This window comes from Choloepus didactylus, chromosome 5 (assembly GCF_015220235.1).
Source record: "Choloepus didactylus isolate mChoDid1 chromosome 5, mChoDid1.pri, whole genome shotgun sequence".
Classification (NCBI taxonomy): Eukaryota; Metazoa; Chordata; class Mammalia; order Pilosa; family Megalonychidae; genus Choloepus; species Choloepus didactylus.
The window spans coordinates 48,200,111-48,217,798 of record NC_051311.1 but is presented as its reverse complement, the minus strand read 5'-3'; the positions used below and the strand labels follow the sequence as shown (position 1 = coordinate 48,217,798).

General features: G+C 45.4%; 1 protein-coding gene across 1 annotated transcript; it reads right to left on the bottom strand.

Moving 5' to 3' along the window:
• Positions 1–4,182: 4,182 nt before the first annotated feature.
• LOC119534865 (putative DBH-like monooxygenase protein 2) lies at positions 4,183–13,733 on the bottom strand. Its single transcript, XM_037837421.1, has 13 exons — positions 13,446–13,733; positions 12,363–12,509; positions 11,569–11,730; positions 11,243–11,326; positions 10,178–10,345; positions 9,878–9,980; positions 9,524–9,690; positions 9,104–9,195; positions 8,735–8,831; positions 8,540–8,599; positions 7,086–7,216; positions 6,177–6,291; positions 4,183–5,868 (listed from the first exon to the last, which is right to left on the bottom strand). Exons 1-13 carry the CDS (start codon positions 13,731–13,733, stop codon positions 5,626–5,628), a joined length of 1,857 nt encoding a protein of 618 aa, XP_037693349.1. The 3' UTR covers positions 4,183–5,625.
• Between the last annotated feature and the right edge of the window lie 3,955 nt (positions 13,734–17,688).

Here is a 17,688-nt window from a genome sequence, read left to right as displayed (position 1 = left end):
CAGATTCCCCAATTATTCGCATTTTACCATTTTTATTTTGTCACTTATTTGCTTAAAGTCAGACCCACACAGTTGGACTCTGCACAGGGATTTTTTGAGCCCTTAAATAAACTCTGGGAAAATAAAGGTGAGCAAAACAGGATCCAGACTCTGCCTTTATGGTGCTTACAAGCTGCCTGAGGGGTTGCAAACTCACAAAGACTGCAGAGAATATATAGACAAGACTGATGTTTTAACTGTATTATCCCAGTAGAGTGGTACCAGGTTTTAAGGTCTTGAAATGATTGAGTAATGCTCAGTAAATAGGCTCTTCCCTGAACGCTCTAAAAAGCCACCTTTCTCTGAGAGTTCCACATATCCTCACAATTTGTCAAGTAAAATTTTAACTGCTGGAAAGCAGGGGGCTTCCAGGATGCTTATTCCCTGGTATCCACTGTGATTGATTGTTGCCTGTGCTATGGTTTAAATGTGTGAAGCCAGTATGTGATTCCTGCCTTTGTAGAGGAAATAGAGCTAGAAACTTCTAGCTCAGTTGTTTTCAGTCTTTGATGCATATTGGAAACACCTTGAGAGTTTAATGATTTACTAATGCCTGGGTTCTACCCTCATCAGGAGTCACAACCCCTACCCAGATGATTCTAATCTGCAGCCAGGGTTGCGCTTAACTGTGTTAGTGGCTTTGGGGATGTTTCTTACATTCTCTCAGCTGACTAAGTAGCAGCAGGAATTTAGACACTGAGGAGAACTCTGCCAAACAGGGAGAGGAGAGGAACTGGGTGACAGGCTTGATGAAGGGTCAAGAGAGTGCAATCACCAGTGTTCTTCTTTCTTGTGGGGTGCAGCTGGAGAGATTTTATATTTGTAGCAGAAGAAACATCGGATAGAAGGAAGAGTTGGCTCTGGAAAGGTTTGTGAGCGTCCTGGGATCTCCTCGGTTGGTCCTGACTTCCCCTTATGCCATCCCAAGTTACTCATATTAATTGCTGCAGCCTGAGATGGCAAATCCAGTGGTCCTGGGGCTAAGACTCACAAAGTATTTTACTGAGGTAGGCAGAGGAGAGATGGGCTCACCAGAGCCTCCTACTTTCCCTCACTTTTCCCCTCCACCACTTCTTTTCCTCTTCTCCATTTATTCTCTCCCCCTCCCTCTCCTCCCCCCTCTCCCCTTCCCCTCCCCCCTCCCCTTCACCCCTCTCCCCTCTCCCTTCTCCCTTCTCCCTTCTCCTTTCCTGGTTTGTTTTAACCAGCCCAACCCTCCTCTACTCTTTCTCCCAAACTGATGGTTGGGATGTTAGCAACATGACTGATGCTGAGATAACCTGGGTGATACCTACACTAATTATCTGGTTGTTGGGGAAGAAATACAAGAGACAAACATTCCTTCAAGGTCCCTAGAAGCTAGTTTCAATTACTGTAATGCATGGGTGTCTGAAAAAAAGGCCTCATGAACTTGGGGACAGGGTTACAGGTACAGAAGGCCACACTGTAATGCCCTTATTGAGCAGTAAGGATGGAGAAAACTTGGTAGGAGCAAGGATGGGAGGAAGAGGTAGTGTGTGGGAGAGTGTTTGGGTATACTCTGTCTCAGAAATTGTCCTTTCCATTTGGTCTACCCATCTTCCTTCTACCTTAATCCTAAGCCAAAACTAAAATGCCACTGCTCTATTCATCTTTAACTCTACCTTCTTCACCATGCAAGTAACATCCCAAGGCTTACAAACCCCTTAAGAATCAGCTCATTACTGCTCCTACTGCATGTTTTCCAGTGCCAAGAAAGACATGACCCCTAAAGTTTAGGACATTTTATCCATCACTAATGTCTGGATCATATGCCTTTATCTTCAACAATATGTTCCCTTCTCCCCAGTTCTCAAGGGGTATCTATGGCCCTGTCCTTATTACACAGTAAAAACTGGAGTCACTGTCAACATCAGCCTGTGGTTCCTTATGCCCCCACAGGACCACAGAAAAAAATAATGAGGGAATAAATCCTTTATTACTCTCCAAATTTAAATGGAGTTTTGAGTAGAGGAGATGGGAGGGAAAAGGAATTACAGTCTTAGAGTTACTCAGAGCTGACCTGAACTTAGAGTCCCCTGAGAGATGAGAAATGACAGAAGCGACAGAATGTTCTTGGGGTATGTGGGGATCATCTCTTTCCACCTCAACTCTGAGCATCTTCCTCTTGCAGTGTAGCCACAGGCACTCAGGAAACTGCAGTCACGGAGCATATGAGCTGGAGAGAACCTTGAGGTCATCTCACTCCAGCTCCTACCATGGCAGGAATATTTTAAAAGTTTCCCAGCAATATCACTTTAAGCTCCCTACTCAATGTATGTGTAATGTGAATGCATACTTTTAACTATAGTTTGATAAAATAAAGTTCCTCTCTTGAGGCAGTCAGAAGCAGAAATGATAGGGGGCAATGGGAAGGACTCAGGCAGACAGTCTGAGCCCAAAGATGAAATGGCCACTAACGGGGTGGTGGAAGCTGGACTGCAGCTGCACGGGGCGGAGGAGATGTTAGCCCTATTTCCTGCTTATTTCAGAAGCTTCTGTTCCTAAGCTAATGCCAACCTGTAGTAAATGTTTGTGCAGTGAGTAAATGCACAACGACTAATCAGAAGATGGGGAGAAAAATAAAATGAGAAAAGGAATGTTAAATAAGAACAAAAAATTAAAGGGAAGGACAAGGGAGATGAGCAATTACTGGGAAACACACTGAGATACAAGCTGGGGAGAGAGCTATTGGTAGGTTCTGGCTGACCAGTTTGCTTGGGACTGCCAGAGGAGACCTGGGAATGAGGTTGCAGCATGAACCTAGGGTTAGCATCTGAAACCCAGCTGGAGAAGTTTTCTTACCTAAAAGATTAGGACTGAAAGAATTTTTGTGGGTGGGGTGTGGGCTTTGGACTAAACAGGTTGAAATAGAAATGTTAGACTTGCTTGTTAATTGAGCAAAGCAAAACAGTGATCCCTTTTGGTTGTTTTAGCTTTTGATCTGTGTGTTTCTTGATGATGTAGAAAGTAATTTGTATACCTCAAACAGCTGGCATATGGCTACAATCATGTGTTAAATTATTACCTAAAAGGAAAGCCTCCATTTCCCTTGAATGGTGATAATAGAGAAGGTCAGTGGTGAACACAGATACTCCTTTGGCTTCAGGCAAGCTTTGCTTTTTTTATAATCATGACTTTGGGGAAACGTCTTTGATTTAAGGACAATCCATCCATTCAGACATCATGAGGCCCAGAAATGGCCCTGAACATTCAGAAAATGCAACACTGAGCTGCTGAATGTAGACACTGGGGATTTTGCAGAATCTCAGATTAGAGCAAACAGAATTTTCCAAGGCTAGTAACTGACCACGTGCTTGTTACCTCCCATGCCCTTAATATACCTCACTAGTCCCAGAAAAGGGATGCTCTTTTGCCAGGAAGCGGGAAGATGATGCTGAGCCCATAGTCTAGAGCAGCGACAACCCATCCTTTTGCTTCCTCAGTTCCCCCTTCTTCTGACCCAATGCTCCTACCCTTGTCATTTGCTTGCCTCATTCTTCTCTTTCCCCACCTTCGCCCAACACCATCCCACATCCCACCATCCCTAACACTGAGAGGGTGGTATTACTTGGGACACACATATCAGAGGTCTTTATTATCACATCTTCTACTATCCCCAAAACAACATCTCTACCCACTACTTGCCAAGCTAATGATCCAGGGTTCCTCAGTGGGTTGCCTGATCTACCCTTGCCCTCTTCACCACTGCTCCCATTAATGGCTGACTGTTACAGCTCTGACACCGGCTGGAATTTTGTGAGATGTTTTTCCATATCATTCAGGTCATTCAGAAGAGCAAATAAGAACCGACACTGAGATGCCAGACCACTTATGTGTAAATTCTTTGTCTGCCTTTTTCTCATGCACTTTTTCTCAGTCAATGGCTGTCTTCTATGTTCAGGCAATGACTGTTAATCATCTGGGGCAAAGGTCCTCCCCGTGACTCTGAGGAAAGCCCTGAAACTTCTTACCAAGAAAAATGCATATCTGTGCAGATACATCACCTTTTATATTCAATTTCAGAGCTCTTCCTTTTATCTGAAGTCTCGTCTCCTGCTGCAAATGTAAAATCCCCTCTCCAGCTGCATCCCAGAAGAATGACCAACACTGGTGATTGTGTTCTCTTGACCTTTAATCAAGCCTGAATCCCAGTTCCTCTCCTCTTCCTGTTTGGTAGGGTTCTCTTCGGTGTCTAAATTCCAGCTGAGATGCAGCAGAAATGCTCCCCAGAGTCACTAACACCATGACTCTCAACCTTGGCTGCAAATTAGAATCACCTGAGTGGGGCTATAGATTCTGAGTGAGGGTAGAACCCAGGCATTAGTAGATCATTAAACTCTGGAGGTATTTCCAATATGCATCCAAGATCGACCAGAAAGTTGCTGAGGCCGTATTCCTGGTCTCTAGGGGATTGCAATCACTCCAAAAACCTTGGTATAAAAACAAAGTAGGGATCCATTCCATTGGATATGGACAATAAACAGAGAAATTCATAGACTAGCATGATGACTTTAAATCTTTAAGGACAGGGTGGTACCAAACTTCTCAAGTTTGGAAGATGGAAATATTCCAGAAGCTCTCAGAGCAGCCACAACCCCTGGCCTTTCCTATCAACTGTGGCTGAGGACTGTAGCTGGACTCCAGAAACCACTTATATCTACTCTCTGTTCTTTCCATGTTAACCTCCTTGACATGCCCTGGGCTCCAGAGCTGAGAACCACCTCTCTCAACCTTGCTCCATTCCTTGGAGCTCAATTAAGCCTGGCTTACCAGGTAGGCTTTTGACATTTGGTAACTTCAGTGTTGAGGATGTAACACTCAGTGAGATAAAGATCACTGATAGTAGAGGCACAGGGAACAAGGACTGTGCATTAAATTTTGTACTTTGGGCAATCAGGTCCTTAAATGCTCTCTGGATGCCTTATACTGAGCAAGTCAAAAGACCTCCCAGTGGTCTCTCCTGGACCAAAGTCTCAAAGGAAAGAGATGGCAGCAGGAGGTGAGAGGAGTTCTATTTAATTTGATATCCTATGCTTTCTTCCTTATTAACAGGGCTCCTCAATTCACCAGAAATCACCCTCCACTCTCTACCACACATGTGCCTTGCTGCCTCTGCCTCACAGGGATGGCTGGGCAAGGATGTCAGAAGGAAAGTGAAACAAAGTTCCCCTTGGGCTGGAGGGGAAGGGCCATCTGTGGGCTCAGGAGGTTTCACAGGGCTCTTCCTCCCTCTTCAAGCCCCTTCCTCCCCATGTGGTATCCCCTTAAGTGAACTGGGGCACCAGAATGAATGGCTCCATTACCTCCCACCCAGCCTGGGATACAGATTTTGTGACAAAACATGTGGTCTTGGCCAGTGCTTCTAAAACTTTAAAGAATGAATTGGATAGCTGGTCACAGAAGAGTGATTGTGGAATATTTGTAATAATACCTATGCCTGCAATGTCATGGGGAGGGGCACAGAAGGGAGATTCTTTGGGGACTAAAGCAGGAAGAAGTTTCCATGTCTGATGGTCAGGGGAGGGCAAAGGGGAGAGAGGCCTGAGCATACGAGATGAGACAATATCAGACTCCAGCCTGCAGGCTGGCAAGGAGCCATGAGAGGGCCCCCTGCCCAAACAAAAGGGCAGCCAGAGGGAGGCACCTCAGGGTGGCACTGCTTGAGTCTGAGAGGGTCACGGAGGCAGCCCTGAAGCCTGCAGGGGTCTTGTCTTCCGGTTCCACTTTGCCTCCAGATGATTCTAAGCAGGGTCCCCGAGGAGTGGGGACAATATCTGGAATCCAGCCTGTTGTGTTTTCTACCACCTCCTGCAGGGGAGGGAAAAAAAAAATGGGTAAAAGTGGAAGTTCTCCCATCCCCTTTCTTTCCCGAAATCCTCATTGGCTATCTTCAGCCCTTACAGAGCTCAGAGGATACTACCTGGGAGACTCCAACCATAAACACAACCCAGAGCAGTAACAGCCCCTCCTTTTCTTCCTCAGTACCTGCTCTCCTGACCTGAAGTTCCTACCATTGTCATACACTTCTCTCATTCTTCTTTTCCTGCCTTTGCCCAACACCACCCCACACGCAGCATCCCTAAGCCTGAGAGGGTGGCATCTCTTGGAATACTCACGTCAATGGTCTTTATTATCACTGTCTGTTGGGCCTCCTTGCAGGCTTTCTCAGCCTTCTTAATGTTCTCTGGGGTCCACTCAACATTGTTCATGGCCATCATGCCCTCCATGGGACTGCCATATATTAGGATCAGGACAGAGGAACAGAAAATAGTTTGGGGTCAAATTACAGTTTTGGCAGAATGTATATAAAGCACTCTCACTTTTGTTATCAGCTTCAGCTCTACATGGGCTTAAACATAAGGAATGTCCTACAGCTTAATGAGGCAATCATATTGAGTTTGATGAAAAGAGAAATATCAGAACTTAGAGATGATAATTTAAAAAAATGTTTAAAGAGGATTTTCTGACTCTTTAAAGAAGTGCTTCTTAATGTAGGAGATATGGAGTACAAGAAGGTTTGATAGAATGACTTCAGGAAAACTGTTATGCCCTGAAATTGTATGTAAAATGGGATATGTCTGCACAGTTGTGTATTTTTCTGGGTAAAAAGTTTCAGGGCTTTCCTTAGAGTCCCAGAGAGGACCCTGGCTCCAGTTGATTAAGAGTCATTGCCTGAAGGTAAAACGCAGCCATTGACTGAGTCAAGTAGTGTATGAGAAAAAGGCAGACAAAGAATTTATATGTAAGTGCTCTGGCTTCTTAAGATCAATTCATATTTGCCCCTCTGAATGACCTGATTGACATGGAAAAACATCCCACAAAATTTCTGCTGGTGTCAGTGTTGTGACAGTCAGCTACTAATGGAGCAACGGTGAAGAGGGCAAGGGTGGATCAGGCAGCCCAGTGAGGAACACTGGATCACTAGCTGGGTGGGTTGTGGGTGGTTCTCCTTTTCTTCTTTCCCATATCTTCCCCAGGACCCCTTCCCTGAACACCTGAGGCTGTTATCTTCAAGGGTGACTCACTCTGATGCCTCCTCCCCCAACTCATGGGCGACGTAGATGATGTCAGGGTACCCCATGCAGTTGGAGATGTTGTTTCTGGGATAGTAGAAGAGGAAGATCAGGCACATCTCATTGATGGTGCTGGGCCCCCCCTGGAGGAGAGGAGAGAAACAGGGATGGAGAGACAAAGATCTGAAGGCTCTCAGAGAGTTGGGAAGGGGGCAGGCACAACACAGTCTATGTGGCCATTCTACCAATGTTGCTGCGTCTCTTTTCCCTTAAACTAGAGCCAGCTCACTGCTCCTTACTTAGGACTCCTCACCACTCCTCTTTCTTTCTCCCTTTCTTTTTACAGCCAGTGGGTAATTACTGGTCTTATTTCCAAAGAACTATCCCACATATCTCCCGGTCATCTTCATTTCCACTGCCACTAACCTGGTTCAGACTAGAACATCAGCCTCTCAACTAGTCTCCTGTTACCAGTCTCTCCTGATTGCAATCCAACCTCCACAGACCTGCTAGACTGCTTTACTTACATCTTGTATCCTGTTATCTCCTTATTCAGAAACTTTCAGTAGCTTCCAGTAGCCCATTTCCTTTAAAAAATATTCTTGACTATATATTTATGGCATAAATTCCAACCCATTCATTCATTCAATTCATTATTCATTAACCTGGCAAATATTTATACAGTGACAAAGTTAGGCCCTGAGGTTCTGAAAATATAGATATGACACTATATCACCTATCTAGCCCTATCTCCCTCATTCTCATTCCAGTCCTTCGACATCTTTTCCCATTCCTTAACTTCCAACCAAGTTCACTGTCCTTCAAACATACCACATGCCTTCCTCATATATGATGTTTTTCAGTTATTTCCTTTTCTGAATTCCCTATCTCTGCATGTCTAAGGCAAGACCCACTCAAATATGTTATATATTCAGTTCATTGTAGTAAGATCTTATTATTTTTCCTGTGAATTCCCATTATGCATTATCCCCATTCTTCTCTTATCATATATATTGCTTTCTACCTTGTATTATAATCATTTGTATGGCTGCCTTTTCTTCCTCAATAGCTTGCAACTCCTTTTGAATCCCTCAAGAACTAAACTATTCCTGGCACACAAATGAGGAAACGGAGGCCCAAAATAGTTGGATAACTTGTCTTAGTTCAGCAAACTACTAAGTGGTTGTGTTGACATTCAAACCAGGCAGTGATATTAATCACTGCTATATGCTGTCTTTCCATGGTCTTAATGGGCCAATGGCAGAGAAAGTAGGAAGTCAGTCCCCATACCCATCTTGGATCCTGATGTGAGAGCATGAAAAGTCCCATGGGTACAGGTAATAAAACATTGGAGAAAGAAAGGGACCTCAGCTGGGATAATCAGTCACTTGAGAGGCAAGACCAGGGGTGGGGCTCTATTCTGGGGCCATTGCCATGGTGACCAGGGTAGGTAGAGAGACACTTACAAAAGTCAAGGAGTTGCGGTCCAGTGTCTGGTAGTGACACTCTACCAGCAATTCATCTCCCTGTTCAGAGTGAAACAAGAATGCTGAAAGTAAGGCACAGAAGGACTCTCACAGTCTTAGAACTCTGTAGGCTAACAATAATGAGCTGTGATCCCCCCTTCCTCCCAACTGCAACCATGCCTCCCAGTCTCCCACCGGCTTGATCTCTACTCGATAAGGTAAGTCTCGAGTCTCCTGCAGATTAAAGTCATAGGCATCATCTTTACAGATTGTTCGGAATTGGGTTCCATTTCTAGAGGGAGATAAAGGAGAAAACAGGAAGAGGATAAAGTGAGTAGGGGTCTACCAATAAGGAAACATTGTTTGGTGTCATTTTGTGTAGAATCCCCATAAATTATGAAAAGGTCCTTCTTCCACAGACTTTTCCATTCATTTCTACTTCAGGGAAAGTTCTAACTCCTTACTCCCAACAGAGCATAGCCTTGTACTACAGAATAAATAACCAGTCCTAAAATTTATTCCCACTTTCAGAAGGGAAACTCTCAAATCAAGGTCTCCCCTTACCTGTATTGCACGGCCTGCAGAGCCCGCCCTGCCAAATGGGTGTGGAGCAGGTAGCCATATACTTGCATGTCAGGCACTGGAGCCCCATTTATCTGTGACAGGGAGGGAGGCACGCCTGATTTAAGAACTCATCTACTCCTTGATTTCCTCCCTTGATATTTGGCATCTTCCTCTTATGATCTGACACCCACCCCTGTAATTCTTATCAAACCCTCCTGGCCCCTCTTCCTGCCCTATTCCCCTTGCCCACAAAGCCCCAACTCTTTCCTCCCCTAACATGACCCATGCTAGCGAATTTTCTGAGCCCCAGGCTATAGTCATTCTCCAAGTCTGGGGCTTGGGCCATGCAGTCTTGTGGATCAGACCAGATCTGTGATGGGGAACAAGAAGTCTCAGTGAGGGTGGGCCTCCTAGCTTCACCTCTTCAAACTTGTCCGTCTTACACAGCCCATAGGACAGGAAGGACTCAGCGCCTGGGGGTATGAAGTGGATGGGAAAAGTGAAGAAGCCCAGCTGGAGGACTCCCATGTCATATTTGCGCAGCTTTGGGCTGTAGTACAGGCGAATCCCTGAGGAGTCGTACACACCTGGTACAGAAAGGAACAATCACAGAAGGCAGGAAAGTGGGTCCCATTGCAGGGAGAAAGATACCTGGAAAAGCTGGGGCAATGGCAGTGACAAAACGGAGTCTCTGAATGTATCCCACGACACCTTCCCAGACACATAAAGGAATCCGTCACCCTTCCATAAACAGGCCATCCTCCAGCAGCTCACCAGGGTGGTTGTAAAAGTTGCTGTAATGAATCTCCAGTCTGATCCACTGGGGGTCCAGTGGAGTTCCAATAGAGATGCCTACATCATCTGGGAACTGGTAACTCTGTTGGAGGGAGTGGGATTTGGCAGCAAGAAGGGCTGAGAGCCAGGGGCAGATATCCAGGGCTCCTGCCTTTGTCTTCCAGCCCTCATCCCAGACCTCCCTTACCTCCTGACCCTGGTCTTTCATTGGTCCAGTAACCCCAGTAACTTGGCAGCATACACCCCCTTAGCCCTTATTTCTCCCATCCTGGGACTCACATCGCCCCCGACAGCCCAGCCCACGATGACCTGTGAGCAGAGAGAGAAGGCAGGGTCAGCCCCATAGCAGTCACTGATGCCTGTTGGGAGAGCACTGGCATTGCCACAGGCGTACACCAGGATGTGATGCACCATTGTCTCATTGTGTTCGATCAACTTGGGCTCAAACTGGACAGAGGAAGGAGGTCAGAGAACAGTCAAGATCTTCTATGTCTTAAATCATAGAATGGTCTTAAATCAGTCACAAATGCCTAAATATTTATAGTTTTAAACCCTTATTCCACCACTCCTCCTCCCTAAGTAAAAACAAGTAAAACTATGCCCATTCCCCATTTTTCTCCTTTTCTTTTCCTCTTCTACTTCTTCTCTCTGTTTTGATTCCCCACCCTGTCATTTTCCTTGCACTTCATTTGACTTGTGTTTCAGACTGCACCCTTTTAAATCCCTTCCTTGAGAGCATAACATATCAGGACTAGCCTGGGATATTTCAAGACTCCTGACTTTCCCTTGTTAACCGCAGTCAGTTTCATTACATCTAAACATGGAGCCAAGCCTTTTTGGATCCTCTTTCTAAAGGTTCTTCCCATACATTTGCTACTTCTTATAAGATAGTACTTTTATTTATTTGATCAAAATGGACATCACTCAAATGTGAAATAGGTGATCAATATTGAGTTTACTCTAGCCAGACTTCCATGACCTCATAATGACCATATCTCTTCCCTGTCTTTACCTCCTCTAGGGCCAAGAGAGCACAATTCTGAGTCCAGGTTAGAGCTTACATTTTGTTCTTTGCAAATACCTATTCATTAGTAACCTTCATCAAAATCATTGCTGCATCGTGGGCTCGAATAAAATAGAGCTTGGAGCCAAGATTCTGTTCTCAGGAAATGACATGACTACCAACTCAAATCTGGTCTGGCTCCCATTTTCTCCCCAGCTACTTTCCTATTTCTTCCTCTCAGTAATTTTCTGAACACCATCCCTTCAGGGCTGACCAACCCCCTGCTCTTCTCGACCACCTTTCCCTCTGCTTTGCCAGTATCCCGCTCTGGTTTACCACACCTTATGGATGTGATGTTTCTTGCTAACGATGGGGAGAGGGAGAAAGGTGCAGGCATACGTGGTGTCATCTTCTGGAACGAGGAACTGGAGAAGGGTAATATAGAGGCTAAGTTGGTATAGCAGGACTAAGGCTCCCAAAGAAGCAGAGGATGGGACAGACCAGGGAAGGATGCTCACTTTAGAGCTAGTTTGGCAGTTCTTGGGGGACTGATAGAAGTGAGACTAGCATCAACCCAAGGAATGTACTGAAATGTTAAGTGCAAGAGGGCCCTGGATTGAGTGAGAAGATGGGAGGGGAGCTGGAGATGGTTGGATGGGTGTCTTACATCAGTGATCACCAAGTCATGGATGATGGTGTCCTCAGGAACTTCAAGATCATCAGGGTGGACTATTTGTAGCAGGAAGATGGACTTCACAAAAATACGCTCCCGAACCAGCTTCAGAGTGTCATCTAGGCCGTAGGCAGTCAGCACCCTCACAGTGCCACTCTGTGGGTGCCATTGAGGGCATTGAGGGGCTTCTGTCCATAAACAATTCTTTACACATACCCACATCCAAGGACCTACACAAGCCACTAGCTCACATCTAAATAGTAGAATGGAAAGAACTTCAGACTGGGAGTTAGGACACCTGGGTTCTAGTTCTGCCTTAGAGACTAACTTGCTGATAATGTGGAGTAAGTAGCATTCCCCGTAACATTAATTCTCTATTTCCACATTGTAAAATTAAAGGGTTTGGGCTAGATAATTCCTAACTCCTAATACTTTAAATTTCAATGAAGTAAGGCAAAGATCTTCAAGTTCTATACCTTCTGGACCCAGGCTCCTGCCAGAGGGGAGCACTGGAAAGGGTAGGTAGAAAATGAAGTAGTGAGAGGTTGCCCAGCAGGGGGCTTGCAGATTTCAAGAGGTGGCATGATTGGGGAAGCACCTGGGAAGACTGAAAGGGAAAGAACTCTTAGGAACTGTGACTGGCTGCCTGAGATACATGGACATTGCCAGACTGGAGATGATTCCACCTCTCCAGAACAACAACAACAACAAAACAAAAGAAAAAAAAAAAAAAAAACAAGAAAAAAAACTGCTTTTGATTCAATATTATTCTCCCCCCTCCATTTTACCGTAATGTCTTGGTCATGAGGGTCACAAGAGCGGAAGGGCCTAGAAAAGCGCATGGTGGTATATTCAGCATCTTCTGTCAGCCCTTGTAGTTCAGCATCCTGGCTCCCATCCTCCTCTAAGGTGTCTTCATCCACCAGGTGCCGATCCTGGGATTTGGTGGAGGCCGGGGAATAAGAACCAGAATCCCAATGGTCATGCCATTGGAGTAGAGGTGTCCCTTTAACTCCTCCAGGGTGCAAAGTAGCAAAGCCCAGGTTTACTATTTATGTAGTTTCCTCCCAGGACAGAGCATGACATCAAGCAGTGGATTCTCAAGGAAGAGGGATGGACCATGTCTGAACAAATTCTACCACATGACCTTGGTTTAATCCTCCCATGTCAAATCTCCTCTCCATATATCCTACTCTTCTTGTATCCCTCACCCTTGAAAGCTCACTTGTTTTCTGAACTGTCTATGCCACTCATCCTCTCTGATCTGGCTTTTAACATATGTTCCCTCGTACTGTTTATTCCTTACATAAATGCAGTTTAAAAGAGTGATTAAAAGTTCAGAATGGGTGAGATTGGGAGATAGGAGAACTGCTTTTTCATCTGTAAAATGGGGATAATAAGGTCCCCTCATATTGATGCTATGAAGTTTAACATGCAGAGTTTGGAACATGCCTAGTTAATCAAAAGTACCTAACAATTTTAAGCAATCATTGTTGTTAGACAATTTCATGATGAAATACCTGACTGACTTAAAGGAATTTGAGAACAAGCACTATGTCGCAAACATCCTTGAATCTTTCCTAGTGACCTAAATTTAGTGGGCAATTAGCAATTATTTGGTCCAAAACTGTCTCTCTTATCCCAATGGTCACATTCTCTCAATAGCTTTGGGGACATTTACTCTGAAGACCTAGGTTGAAGCTCTACTATGGACCATTTCTGTAGGAAGAGATCAGCCAACAGCTGGTGCTCTGGGAGTGTTGCCAGGGTATGTTTGGGCAACGTGAATCCTTCCTAATGATGGGACCCAGAGCCATCTTCATCCCAGCAACAAATCCTTATCCCTGAGAAGCAGTCACCCTCAGACTCACCGAGAAATAGACATTGCCATCAGGCAAGACTCCTCCAACAACCAGATCGCCTCCCACGTTGGTATAGCGATTTGTGACACCTAAGCCCACCCAGCCAGCTGTCCGGACCTTCAGCTCAAAAGTGATGATCTCAGCCTCATAGTCAAAGTCCCAGCGCAGGAAAATGTTATCAGATGGACCAAGGAACCTGGAAAAATGTAGGTGAGATGTGGAGCTGAGGTGGTGTCCTTGGGAGGAAGCAGCCAGAGCCAGGAGTAGGAGAATCCTGAAGAGAAGGGCACAGGTCATAGCTCCTGGGGCCTGGAACATCTCTCCTACAGATGAACACTTGCAGGGGTGCCTGACTTATATGTACCTCTACCTGTGCCAGGCACCATGCCATGGAGGAGTGACAGGCTGGGACTCTTGTGATCTGATTATCCTTTGGGTTCAGAGTGGTTCCACTTACATAAGTCTGGAGGTGAGAGGTGCTCAGAGAGGATACAGAGCAAGTTGCTCTTACCCTGGAGCAGGGACTTGGCATGAAATTCATAGGAGTAAATCATTCAGACTCTTCCACACCAACCCCATGATGTCCCAATGGTCCTGCCAACGAGGACCTTGCAGTATTAAGGAGGCCTCTGCCTTGCCCTCTAATCCCTCCCCATCTCTCCCACCATTCCTGTAACCTCAGGTGTTCTTATTGAACACTCCGCTTCTGTTACTTGCCCCAGTACCCCAGCTTTTATGGATATTTTTCATTTTTGTCTCTGCTTAGAACTAAGGCACAAGTAAGGTGGTACGGGACTGAATCTTAACCTCTCAACCTCTCAGAACAGTGTAGGAAGAAGTTGTTGGGAGGGGGTTGAGGGAAGGCTATAATTTCCATCTCCTGAGGGAGTCTTTGCTACTAATCCCTGGAAGGAAGGACACTTAGAGGTGGAAGAAGCATAATCAGCTTTCCAGATGAGCAAGTCTGGGGCAGCTTTGAGTTTCTGCATATACCTGGGGAGGAGCAAAAAGTAGGAGGAGGTGAGGGGAAGAAGGGGGAGAAAATGGGGAATAAACATGACTTTGAGTTTGAGATGCTTTGTGCTTTATCCTTCCTCTTGTGAATTGCCTTTCAGAGAAATCACATTTTAGTAAATCTCAATGGGATGCTTACCTCAACTTCCCTATTTGCAAGCACATTGGTTTTGTACAAACAATACCAATGGAAGGAATATTAGATCACCAGAGCAGAAAAGAACTTGAGATCCACTTAATTTTCCAAAACTTACAATCCACTTAATTTTTAGATGAGACAATGGAAGCCCCAAGGCATTGCATAAATAGTCCCAGATTACCCATAGAGTCTGTGCAGAGCTAAACCAAGAACACAGAGGACCTGATCCCCAGGCCAATGCTCTTTCCATTATCTCCTTAGGTCACAGACACACACAAGGTACCCACAGACCTCTGCCATTCACTTCTACCATGGCTTGTCCTGTTGGGGAAAGTTGGTGTCATTTGCTGACTGCTTCTTAGGGAGAGGACCTAAGTCCCACTTCATCTCAGTTTTTTTCCTCCCTGTGTTTAACATAGCTAACCAGGGACTAGAAATCACTTTGTTTGATTCCCAGTTGCCTTCCTCCATTGGGAAATGGAGAGGTTCTGAAAAATTAATGAGGACATGTGCCTCAAGAGCCTCCCTCAAAACCCAAACTCCTTTCGATGCATGTATCTTGTTCTTATTACAACATTGGACTCATCAAAGCTGGTAAGAACCCACTAGAGGTTGTTTGCCTCTGCTGTGGACACTTGAGCAATCCTTGGGGAGTGGTAAAGGAGAAAACAGATTTCCCAAGAGGTCACCGTAACCCCACCTCCCTGGGAGTGGCAGAGCAGGTAGGGAGCTAAGCAGTCATCTGGAAGGAAGAGGCTTAGCTAAGCCCAGGAAGGGAAGCCAGGCCAAGAGAGGAGGAGAAGGCGGAACCTGGGGACACACTGACCTTGAAGAGCAGGAATGTCAGGGAGGGAGATAACAGGCCTGTTGGAGACACTCTGATCCCAATCTCATTTGGGGATTAAGGCTAGGGGAATGGGGAGGAGGGGACAGGACAGGCAGAGGTGGCCCTGGAAGCCTGGGATTCCTTACCCTGCAATCTGTCTGTGGCCAAAGCACCGTCCTCAGGGAAAAGGCAGGGTCCACACAGAAGAGCTGGGAGCAGGACTGCAGACTCAGGGAATCTCTTCTCCTAGGCCCTCATTTGGCTTCCAACTAGGCTTTTTTCTTTCTTTTCTCCTCCTCCTCCTTCCTGTCCCCACCCCACCCCCCACCCCCCAGTTACAGCATTCTTTGCTTTCATGGCCCCCTTTCCCTTCACAGTCTAATCTCCAAAGTGACCATCCCCACAACAATACTCAGAATTAAATGCACAATGACTGGCAGAGTAAGGCCATGTCTACCTTTACATCATATTTTTTTGGTATTCAAGATGTCTGACTTTGCCAATTCCTCCCAGAATTTTATCTCTCTCTCTCTCTGGAGTGATGTGGTTCAGAGGAGGTAAGGGAACACAGAGGTAAAAGCAAATGCAGGAGGCACAAACCATCAGGATGCAAGGCCATTGCTGTAGCCTTACATGGGGACTCTCCAGGGAGATGGGAACTGGGGTCTGGCCCTATTCTGATGCCTTTCTTCATTTATCAGGTGGCCGTGTTTTGGCAGATATTGCCTTGGAAAGACCAACTCGAATTTGGTGCAGTCCCAGGTCTTGAAATGGTAAGTCTGGTTGCTAAACCCATCTGTGTTGCCATATTGTTGTCTGTAAAATGTTAGATTGGAGAGATCATTGGTTTCTAAACTTTCTGAAAAATGATATCTCTTATCAATGTTAACATATTAGGAGAATTTGTGCTTTGAGTCTCAGTTGATTACTGAGTGATAGGATATTAAAGAAAGACAAAATCTCCTATTAATGCCATCAGGCTTTAATTGAGTTTGAAATTTATCATTACCTACTAGTCAACTCTTAACCTTATTCTTACTGAGTGCCAAGCTCTGTTCCAAGAACTTTTCATGTATTAATCCATTTACTCCTATGAAACAGTTTTCATTATTATCTCCATCTTACAGATGAAGAAACTGAGGTCTAAGGTCGCATAGCCAACTAGTGACAGCATTATGAGTCAACAGGTGATTTGAGACCAGTGTCCATTTTCATACTGCCCAGTGATGCCTTGCAACAACTTGAAGTGTATGTTTGAGAGAGGTTTTGTTTTGTTTTGTTCAATTAATTTTATTGATATCAACTCTATATCCACCAAACATGCACTCTCCCCCTTCCCTCTTCCCCTATTCCCTGGTAATCTCTAATTTACTTTCTGTTTCTGTAGATTTGCTGTTTCTAGACATTTCTTATAAGTGACCATACAATATTTGTCCCTATGTGTCTTGCTTCTTTCACTGAGCATGTTTTCAAGGTTCTTCATTCTTTCTTATGTTTTAGAACTTTTTGTTCAATCTATAAGTATTAGTAGCTTGCATTAGGTATTTGAATCCCTTGCAGAGATTTGAGGTACTGATTCAGAACCACTGTTCTAGGAATATCTGGAACACAGTTGAGAGAGTGCAAGGCCAAGTACCTTCACTAATGAAGGCTGTGTGTGTGTGTACGCATGTGCATATCGGTGTTCACTAAGCAGGAAGCACTCTTCCTGTGTGAAGTTTGCAACTTCATTGAGTTTCCTGAAAAAGCCATGCCCTTTGAGCTCAGGCCCAGAGTGTGAGCCACCAATTGTTGCCTTTTAGGCTAGGATCCTGCTCTCCTACTTGGCTGGCCCTGTTGCCCTGCCCTGCTGGGAACAGGGAATGGCACTATTTCCCTTTCTGTGGAGCTGGATGTTTGTAGTTGCTGTGAGTGCAGGTGAGATGCCACAGGGCAGCCACTCAGTGGGATGAGGGAGGGAAAGAGGAACCAGGTCACTGGAGCACCAGTAGGTACAGAAACTTCTGCTCCATGGTGCCCGCCTTGCCACTATTCTCCCAGGCATACCCCCCACCCTACCTTGAGAAAATATACGTTCTGTTCCCAGGAGTCTCCTATCAGTGTTACACATGGGACCCCTTCTTCTTCACTGCATTTGTTATCTTTGGGGTGATCACTCTGTGTCATTTCAACCTGGTCAGTCTGTATATTTCAGATACTTCTGCAAACCTGGTGGAGCAAAGGCCCAGGTGGGTCCTGGTAACACGTGGAGGAGCTAAGACCCTGTGCTGCAT